Below are 10,237 nucleotides of genomic sequence, written 5' to 3'. Positions count from 1 at the left end.
AAAAGATTAAGACAGGAAAAATCCTTCCCATGTGAAGAAATGGAAGCAATAAGCAGTAGGTAGGTACTCTACCTACAAATCTAGCAAACTAGAATAAATTCTCTCCTGCTGGACATCCTTCCTCATCAGTTGTCTTCAGTGCAAGACAACGATTACTCCCAATGGGTAGCCCTCAAGTTAGTCAGCTGGTCTTTACACTGCAGAAGTTGCAAGGAGAGAGCACTCAGGGATCGGAGGAACTTGTGGAACTTCTATTGCAATGCTTACACCAGAGATTCAACTTTAATTGCTGATTCTCTAGAAGATGATATATAAAATAGGAATTCAGGACGATCATTAAGGGGTATGGTGGTAGTTATCACGTTACTTTTCACATTCATGTGATCAATTTGTAATGTTTTGCTTATTCCACCAAAGGAATATTTAATGCATTGATTAATGCACTATTATTATTCCGTCATCATATTTGCTCCCTCCCCACCAGTAGCATCCTGGGAAATATGGAGATCTTCTAGCATTTCAGCCAGACTGATTCGTGGAGGACCATCATCATCTGTGTCGCTCTCCACTGGAACATCTGCATCTAAAAAAGCAATAGGAAAAAAAACCACAACAAAACAGCTAAGCAAACAACCCCAAAAACCCCAAGGAAGGAGAAAATGAAACAGAACCCCAAACCAACGAACAAACCATAAATCCAAAAACCATTCAAATCCCCCCTAAAAACCAACTACCCCACAGCAAACGCCCTCATGGAAGATGCTGAATTACGTATCAAAGCCTTCACCCAGCAGAGGTTTTGGGCGCGGGAGAAAATAACGCTCCCATCTTCCATGTTAAAGGCAAGGAAACAAAAAAGAGCAACAGCCTTTCACTGTCTGTGAAATACACGGAATATTGCTTATTACATTATAGCATTTCTCTAGGCACGAGTAGTTTGAAGAATCCAAATAGAGAACTTCAGTAAAAATATTTTCACTCCAACAGTCATGACCTAGTTACATGCAATTAAATGGTCAAAAAGGCTTACTTCTGTAAATGTTGACATTCTTCCTTATGGCTTCATCTTCTTCGAGATCTTCAAGGAAGTCCTGATATTGTCTGTAAAAGATGCTTAATGTATTTACTCACTTTTCCTTTGGATTTATGAACATTTATGAAAAATAAAATTGAAGACACAAAGCCCCGAGGAAGGACTGCATTCCTGTATTTCCAACTCATTCTTTCTGTTTTTATTAGCACCTATTAGTTTCCAAAGGATGTTTAATTTGCCTGTCCGCATTTAACTCTAATTGCCTCATTTTTTCTACTCAGTTATTTCATTATTTTATTCATTATTTAGAATCTGCTGTTGCTGTATCAGCTTTGTCACTGAACAAAACAGTGAGAAGCACTTTTTCACAGAAGCTAGACAGACACCAACTGTAAGCTCCAGACACAATGCTGCTGCTATCACTCACCTATCTCATGATTTAAGCTTTTATTGGAAAAAAACATAAAAATTGTTTTTACGTTTTGCAACATTAAACTTGAAAAACCTGCAGTGTTATCTTTAAGATTTCAGGTTTTAGTCTGTTTCCACACCCCCCACCCTGTTGTCCCCAGTATCCATGTTCCCCTGAAAACTTAGCAGTCAAGAGAGGATAGGGGTAAGTAAGGTGCATATGCTTAACGCACTTCCTGCACTCGGGAAGGGGGAAAAAAAATGCAGAGAGATGCTGCTTTTCAGAGAACACTGGTATCACCCCGTCCTATGAGCGAGCATCACGCTCGAACAGAACCAGCAACATCTGCTTGTGCCCCCTTTACAGTCAGCACATCAGCTTAGGGTTACACTGGGTTTATCCTCAGCAGAAAGGGGGAAATGCTACTTCTAGGCTTGGCACAGTATCCTAGGCAGGAGGGACTAAAAAGCTTCATGGCAGATACTGAACCTTTCATCATCTGTATCCATGCCTTCTCTGTCCCTTTCTAGCTCTTTCAGCTTCCAGTTTCTGCGACGCTGGCGTTTGGTACGGTCATAGCTCTTTTTTATTAATACCTACAGTGAAAACCAGCACATATTTACACATACACGCCTTCAATACCGCTGATGACACTCTTTCAAAATCCAAAACACCCCCCAAGTCTAAACTTGGGCAACTGTAAAATCAGCTGAACAAATAGTATAGCCAGTCCGTCAGTTCTAAGCTTTATATAGAATTTATATAGCATCTGTCAACTCACACTCTGGATTATGTCCTGAAGAGGCATACACACACTGGACACAGTTTTCACCACACAGTGCATGGTAATTTTAACAAAACCAACAAAGAGTAAGGTAAGTTAAAGTTAGCACGTTATTTAATCACCACTCAAAAATTTGAGAAGCGAGAAAATAATTCTTAAAATTAGATGCTATTCAAATTTCAATACTAACAACCCCTTTTCCTTTGGCATTACAGAACTAATGAGTATGCATTATAAAATCATATTCATTAATACCCCTGGGTAACACAGAGAACTCTGTATAGAGAAAGAAAATGGTCTTACCACATCAGGAATATTGTGTGGGTTCATCTTATTGGCAAACTCGTCATTTAAGTTACAGTTAGCCAAGTCGAATCTAAAATGAAAATAGGTACTTTATCCTACCCTTCTATCCAAGTCAATGCATCATATGTTTGTATTAAAGAGCAGCACAGTATAAGTTACAGCTCCTGAGAAAGATGTTTCCAAATGAACTACAGAGCAAATAAAAAATACACAGCTGTCCTAACTACGAATAAGACTAAGAAGCTGCTGTTGCCAAATTCTTTTCAGTAGCACTCCCCAGCCTCCCGAAGTCAAACAGCAATAGCCGCTGAGCTTCTGTTGGGCTTACAACCGCTCCAATAACATTCATGTTTAAGAATCACCTCATTTGCCTAATCTTACAAAAATTTCATATTTGTCATTACTGCATATGATACTCACTATCAAACAAAAAGATCTTGCCTGGTATTTTAAAACATCCCTCCCATCTATTTATGCCTAAATTGTTATTCCAATCTGCACTTTAAAGTCAATACTTGAGCTCTCTTAGTACTAACTGCCCTTTTCACAAGGGGACTTCTGCTTGAAAAAAGATTTCCTGTATTAGGACCGTATCTTCATGAACAAGGTGAAAGACACTATCCCTTTTGCTGATTTCACTTAGAAATCAGCACAGTTCAAAACTTTCTCAATTATACATAGGCCTGTAAAGAATCCAGAGAATTCAGTCAATAAATCATCATTTAATAAAAAACAAGAAAGAAAACAGACCCCAAGACAAGGTCGCCAGGATTCAGAATGTGCCCCAAGTGAGTAGAGCAGAAATACTGATGATCTGTGTTCAACTCCGAGGTTTTCTGTACCCAGGCTTCAGCCAGTGTGTGCTTGAGGAATGAAAAATACAACACTCTTGTAATCAAATGCAGCTTAACTTGCTGTGCTATTAGAACATTCAGCGCTGCTGTATTACAGTTTTAAATGACCTTTGTAATTAAACTTGTATTTCTACACTAAGCATTCAATGTATTGCTTGCTACTCCTCATATCCCATCTTTACAAAAGTAAGGAAATGGACGTGCCAAGCACTTTTCACAAGAATTCCACAAAGGCTGTTTCTGTAACTAGAGATGTGTTTTGGTTTTGTTTTTTTTTAACCTCGTAACTTTCAACCACATATAGCTTTGGCTGAGAAGAAAATGTTTCATACCGATTCATTAATTCTGATTAAAAAGAAATGCTTTTATACGTCAACAAAAACAATATAATAATTGGAGAGTTGCAAAGCTAATATAAAATAATTTCAACCACCTTAGTAACAAGTAGAGTTTAAACTCTTCAACAGAAAATAATTTCTGAAAGTGGAATTCACCTAATGCCTGCGCAATTTCCAAACCAAAACACTGTCCACATCTTCCCGAGAAGAGTTTTCGCCAGTGGCAAGACACAGAAAAGCATACATCTGACTTCGCAAGGTAGAATGACTCAAAACAGAAGTTCAGCTGAGTTAGAGGAGGGAGGGGAGAGGAAAGCCCAAAACATTCAATCAAATAGAGAAGAGCTCTTACCTTATTTGATCTTGCCCCTGCACCTGCAACTTTTTTCTTTCCTTGAACCCTATTGATATCCATAATGATAAATTCCTCTAGTTGTTTTGGGTGGAACAAGCTATTGAAAGGGTGGCGCCAGTAGGTATTTCCATCAATTTCAGCAACTGGAAAAAAAAAAATCACCAGCATGGGCAATCACAAGTAGAGAATTTCTTGCAAAGAAATTAAAGGAAAAGGAAGCATTTACCAAAATTAAGGCAACTGCCAAATGCATTTTGTTCAAGTTTGCTATCGCAACACAAGTATTTAGGACATGATCCATATTGCAAATGTGTGTGATAAAAGCAGTTGATCTGTGACAGCCAAATCACATATCACGTCTCTGAAGCACAGCCCTTTTTATTCACAAGAATAATTCTCCCAGATGTATCCTTGTTAGAGGTATTTTGCTGGTAGAGCCTACCAGCAAACACCAGTCAAAGCACAGTGCTTCTGGTACCAAAGTGGCTAGAATCACAATCCAGAGAAAAACTAGATGCCATCTAACAGACCAATATACTTGACAAATATAAGTGCTTAGCAGACACCTAGAACACCCATGGACTTAACACTGAGCCTGCACATTTTGTGTAGGATGCTACAGAAATCGAGCTTAGAGAACTACATCTTAGTTTGCTATTAAATTTCTACGTCAGTGATTGTACCGATAAATGTATCACAAATTTCATAAAAACAAAACAAACTAAAAATTGTGCCAGCAGAAAAATCAGATGCTACTGTAGTGCAGAAAAGAACCCCTAACTTACTCTGCAGAGTGCTAGGATCGATCAGGTGGATGGTACTTGTTACTCTAATGCACACACAGATCTGGCTCATGTTACCAAGGCTCCGCGCCAGTTTTGGTGACAGACATACAACATTGTCCTGCATACAAACAGAAAATAATTTACACTCATATTTCCTTAATTTTTAATCAAGTCTTTAGAGAAACCTGAAATAGATTTCTAAACTTATTTTCAGTTCTCTACCCAATATCACCCAATAACTTCCTCAAGACAGCTGCTATCTGTACTTTCCATGACTGGTGGCAAGTAGATGCCCCCATAATATACAAGAAATCAGGCCTCCATCACCAAAACCAAACTCTACCCACTTCATACAATGCCCTGAAGAGGAAATAACTACCTTGCATATTGGAACAATTTCCACAGAGAAAGTGCTTTTGTAATTGTAGACGTTACTATGAATATCGTGTGAGATCAAACGTTGGGATGATTTTGATCTACAAAACATAAAAATAGAGCCTTCAGGCAGCAAAAAGGACATTACTTGAAAAAGGAGATAATCAGCAATGAAAGCATATAGCTGCATACTACAAATCCAAAAATTAAGGAAATAGAAAAATGTATGAGGGTTAGTTTTACAATGGTGAAGTGGAAAACATGGGACTTCTGTAGAAGGGATTTTGTCTGTCTTAACCAGAATACACATTCCTTACGCTTACACAATTCTTTAAAAGTGAAGGATAAAAGACACTTCCTGAAAGTTTTTGGGTGTTCAAGGCAATAAACGTAAATTATATACCTAGATGGAACAGTACACTGAAGAAAGTCGACCATCTTCTGGGCCTGTTGCTTTGAAGAATAATAAAAATCCAGGCCATCTTAAAGAAAAGAAAGCTTGATGAACACAGCTATTTCAAGTACCATGTGTTTTTTTTCAAATACAATATAAAGGCCAAGTAATCTGCTGCTTATCCATACATAGCTACTAGCACAAGCACTCTTCTAATATAAAACAGGTCAGTCTATTCTACCTCAAGACTAACAAGTCGCCTCACTTACCATGTATTTCTTTGATGCGCAGTGTATTTTGGTGAAGCCTGTGTTTTAAAATTAGTTGCTCCAAATAGTAGAAAGTTTTCTTGTGCGGAGTCTAAAACCCAACAAAGACAAAACCATCAAGGTTATTTAAGAAGTGTCTAGTGCAAATGCAGTATCTCTGAAGAATAAACACTTATACTAAGAGATCATCTAGAGAAGGAACAGTCCAAAGTCTATTCCATATAACCACAAAGATTTTAGAGATGTGCTCTATTTATACCAAATTATTTGAAGGTGCTGCTTCTCATTGGTTGCTAAAGATACCATTTCTTTAAAGAAGATTTAAATATCTGTAAACAATCTGTACAACTGTTTCTACCACTGCCCTAAAATACAGAAGGATACTTAGTAATTGACACAAGATCCTCTTGCCAGCCATCACCTGAAAAGAATACTCTAGTAATACCGGACAGCAGAGGGAAAGTTTTTAAGATCAGTAAGAAAAAAACCCAACGTGAACACAAAATATATTACTGTGGCAATAAGTAAGTGCGAGTACCTCTTTTTCTGAGAAAATAAAAAATTAATCCAAAGACTTGTCCGCCTGATTGTTCTGCCATGAACAAATGAAAACTCAGTTTGCCTCTACCTTTTGTCTGACTTGCACTACAGCTTTCCAGAAATCCTTAGCTTCAATCCTATGACAGTCTTCACACATTTGAGACTGAACTATATATTCCACCACAAATACTTGCTGCAAAACTGCTCCATTTATCACCTGCAAAACAAAAGTTTAAAAGGTTTCCTCATTAGTCCTGTTAAGACAGAACACTGGTTTACCACAGCATTCCAAAATAATTTACACACTATACTAAAACCATGGGACAGACAGCTATATTTGGGTCACAAATATTAGTAGTATTTCCCCAACTTTACTAGAACAGCTAATAACCTTCCTCAAACTGTGATGAATGGCACTTTAATGACAAAATTTAGGCAGGATGAAATCAGTATTCTTTCAAGCTAAGCCAGTAAACACATTGCTGGATTTTACCAAAGAGAATCACTTATCTAAAATGTAGTAATAACAACAACTAAAAATAAAATAAAATCATACTGTTTGTCATAAAAGCTTTTTAAAAGCCACACGCAGAATACTATGCTCTGGTTACCTCTTTCTGAACAGTCAGTTTCAGCTTCAGCCTCTTAGAATGTGGTTCGGTCCAAATAAAGCCTGCATCAATCAACCGGACCTGCCAGGGGGAAAGAACTCCTCAGCTACTGCCAGCAGTTGTGCTAGTACCTGTGTTACAACCATGCAGCTCTAACTACCACAAAACGCAAGCTTATGGTATAGTTCATAGTTCCTCAACCAAGTGAGGAAGTGAATAACCTTAATTAAAAACATATGCATCAGTATACCAAACCCAAGTAGTAATGCTTAGTTCGAACACAGAGTCTGATCTTCCTAAAATAATGGCGACGCAACCTCAGACCATCACACCATAGTCACTGAACGCACTATTCCGCAGCATCTCTGGATGCCATCTAATGATGAATTTGGATAGTATAATGGTCTCCTCAGGACTTAAAAGCTAATTTAATCTCTAAACCTAAGAACACGCAAATTTCCTGCAGCAAAAGATATTTTGTGTATTGAAGTACTAACCCAATAGCAAGAAGCTCGATAAGGCAATCTAATTCAAACCTTGATGACTGCGGTAACAAACCCAATTTTTTTGCCTAAAACACTGTCTCAGATTTTTTTCCTCTGGTAAGATTCTGAACCTAAGAAATATTTTATTCAACGTAAACATGTGACTTTCAATTTAATCTTTATATATAGACCTCTGCAACCCTCTTTCATACCATCATAAACTAGGGAGAACAAGTATTGTATTTAAAAATGTGGAAAAAGAAAACTGTAAAACTAAGGTGCATTAAAAACATGTTTGCTTCCTTCAGTTAATTATGCTCAAGTCCCACCTACACAGTAACTATTGTGCAGTACACTGTATGCTTCGAAGTCGCAGAATTGCACTGCAATAGCCTCCTCAGTGTGCTTGGAAATTTTTTGTTAGAGCCTGTCCTTACTGAATCCTCCAAAATTCCAGTATAGATTTATTGGAGGTCAGATTGCCATTCTCTGTGTTTAATATAAATCAGCTGATAAGCTCTACACAAGCACAAATGGCTGCTCCAGAAGGACCGAACCCTGTATCAGTTAGCTGGACTTCAAACAGACACGCTATGAAATCCCAGCAGAATTAGCTACTCACCTTGCTCAGCGAAGCTTTGATTTTTTTAAGACACAAAGCGAGAAGCTCTCTTGATTCTAAAGCACACTGAATCCAGGTTCCTGGGGGCTGAAGATACCTACGATACAGGGAGAATTTTACAGCACACCGAAGCTGCTTCAGCAAATTAAATCACTCAAAAGAGGAGCAGTTATTTCCCAAGCTTTCAGTCTTAAAATCAACTATGCAGCTACAACCTTTGCCTCCCGGAGCAGTAAGATTCACGCATTCCAAGCGCATTCACGCTTCTACCACAACACATTCACACTTCTACCCTCCCCCACCGACCAACTTGCCCACTTTTTTTTTTTTCCTTTCAAGAACCATAAACTCACTCATTTACATCTTCTACACACCAACACTTTCCTACTTCCACAAGAAAAGACATGCAGGACCGCGCTGGAAAACCCCGAGGCCTGGCCGAGGCCTTCCCGCCGCAGCGACCAAGCCGAGCGGGCCGCACGCCCCTCAGGAGGGGGCTTCGGCCGGGGGAGAGGGCGGAGGCCCGGCTGCCCACCTTTCGCACTGCTTGCAGAAGTGGAGGGTGCCCTGCTTGGGGATGCCCTCGGTGATGTCCACCTGCGCCCGCAGGCACCCCACGCACATGTTGGCCGGGTTGGGCGGGATGGGGACGCCGCACTGGCAGCAGAGGCTGGAAGGCAGGGAGGAAAAGTCAGTCACAAACGGCAACTCTGCCCTCAGAGCTGCGGGGACCCGCGGTGGCAACCGAAGGTACATGTACGTTTTATTTTATTTTTGAAAAGAAAAGCCGTGGCCCAGGAGAGCCGTCACCCGCCCCCCCCCGCCGCCCGGGTACCTTCCCCCTCCGCCTCGCGGCAACGGGGCACCCCGGGGCCCCACTGCCAGAGCCCAGCCACCCCCGGGGCCCGTCCGCCGCCACCATCGCTTACATGTTGCCCTGGGTGGGGGCCGCTGGCCCCGTCAGGTACTCCATGGCTGCGGCGACCCACGCGGCCCTGGTTTCCGGGCGTGAGGGGAAGGGGAGGAGGGCCGCGGTGCCGCGAGAGGCCGGCGGCCGCTGCCGCAAGATGGCGGCTCTTGCGTGTTACCGGCGAGTGAGTGCGGCCTGCGAATAACCTTGTGATGAATTAATTTTTCTTTCAAAATCATGGGATTTGGTACATTCATCTTCCTCCCCCGCGGGGCGAGCCTGTGCTGTTGTTGCAGGAAATGGCGGCAATAGGGTACAACCTCGGCGGCTTCTTGTACTCCTCCCTTGGCCGATAGATTTATGTCCAAATTGTTTTTTGTTTTTTGTTTTTTTTTTAATGGAAACGTGCTACATTCGTTTATTAGCATAGGGACTGATCTGACAGGTGTTGCACATCCGCAAATCCTGCTGAAATCGGTGTGAGCTGGTGCTGTCAGCAATACACGAGGAGGTGCCCCTTTTCAACAGTAATTCTTAAAGGTTGCTGCTAATTTATCTTCGAGAAATACTGCTTTGAAGCAATTTTATTACTGTTTTCACCTATTTGTCAACTGTGGCTGAACATCTCCGAATACTTCTTTAAGCATATTTTAAAAGGAATTTCCAACTTTGGTAGAAAGGGTAAGAACAGTGATATTTGGCATTGAATTTATATTACTTTAAGTATAGATTTTGAAAAGCCTGTTATTTTCTGGTTTCAGAATTAACTAGCTACCTTTTGCATCCACCAGCAACTTCTTGTCACTTTGTGGAAATGAAAAAGGTAAAACCAAAGTGTCTGAACTTCTCTCTTTGTACTTTGTATCTGAGCAATGAGATCACTTTTTTTTTCTGAAAACATGAATTAAAACGTTTGTGACTCTTTCCGAGAGTGGGGTGATAGATTATCTGTAGTGCAGATGCTTGCAAGCGAAGAAACAACTATTCCAGCTGGGGATTGAGTTTTGATTTGAAGTCATTATCAAGTATGAATGAGTAAGGGTCCTTGTCACTGATTTATAAAGGATTAAACTATGATAACTCTTAGATGCCTTTAATTTACTGTTAAGACTTAATGTGAAACTACCCCCAGAACTAACTGGCCGTTGTGAGTTTCTGAAGGGA

General features: G+C 40.3%; 1 protein-coding gene across 2 annotated transcripts; it reads right to left on the bottom strand.

Moving 5' to 3' along the window:
- Positions 1–360: 360 nt before the first annotated feature.
- On the bottom strand, positions 361–9,947 carry NMD3 (NMD3 ribosome export adaptor). Of its 2 annotated transcripts, XM_082003355.1 has the most exons (15): positions 9,093–9,947; positions 8,699–8,833; positions 8,164–8,260; positions 7,057–7,137; positions 6,534–6,662; positions 5,906–5,996; positions 5,646–5,724; positions 5,247–5,343; positions 4,868–4,985; positions 4,080–4,225; positions 3,286–3,398; positions 2,533–2,605; positions 1,935–2,041; positions 1,031–1,101; positions 361–583 (listed from the first exon to the last, which is right to left on the bottom strand). In XM_082003355.1, the coding sequence occupies exons 1-15, from the start codon at positions 9,134–9,136 to the stop codon at positions 450–452; spliced, it is 1,515 nt and encodes a 504-aa protein (XP_081859481.1). In that variant the 5' UTR covers positions 9,137–9,947; the 3' UTR covers positions 361–449. The 2 variants fall into 2 exon arrangements, with proteins under 2 accessions (XP_081859481.1, XP_081859480.1); XM_082003354.1 differs by having other exon boundaries at positions 8,699–9,947.
- Between the last annotated feature and the right edge of the window lie 290 nt (positions 9,948–10,237).

This window comes from Phaethon aethereus, assembly GCF_964289735.1.
Source record: "Phaethon aethereus genome assembly, chromosome: 9".
In the NCBI taxonomy this organism is placed as follows: Eukaryota; Metazoa; Chordata; class Aves; order Phaethontiformes; family Phaethontidae; genus Phaethon; species Phaethon aethereus.
Note: the sequence above shows the minus strand (reverse complement) of the source record. Positions and strands in the feature narration are given on the sequence as shown.

Excerpts from the sequence above, each read along its gene's own strand:
- NMD3 (XM_082003354.1), bottom strand. The coding sequence starts at position 8,919 with ATGTACCTTCGGTTGCCACCGCGGGTCCCCGCAGCTCTGAGGGCAGAG. Across the intron at positions 5,344-5,645 it reads CAGTGTACTGTTCCATCTAG|ATCAAAATCATCCCAACGTT; the intron begins GTATATAATTTA and ends TATGTTTTGTAG. Across the intron at positions 4,226-4,867 it reads CGATCCTAGCACTCTGCAGA|TTGCTGAAATTGATGGAAAT; the intron begins GTAAGTTAGGGG and ends TTTTTTTTCCAG.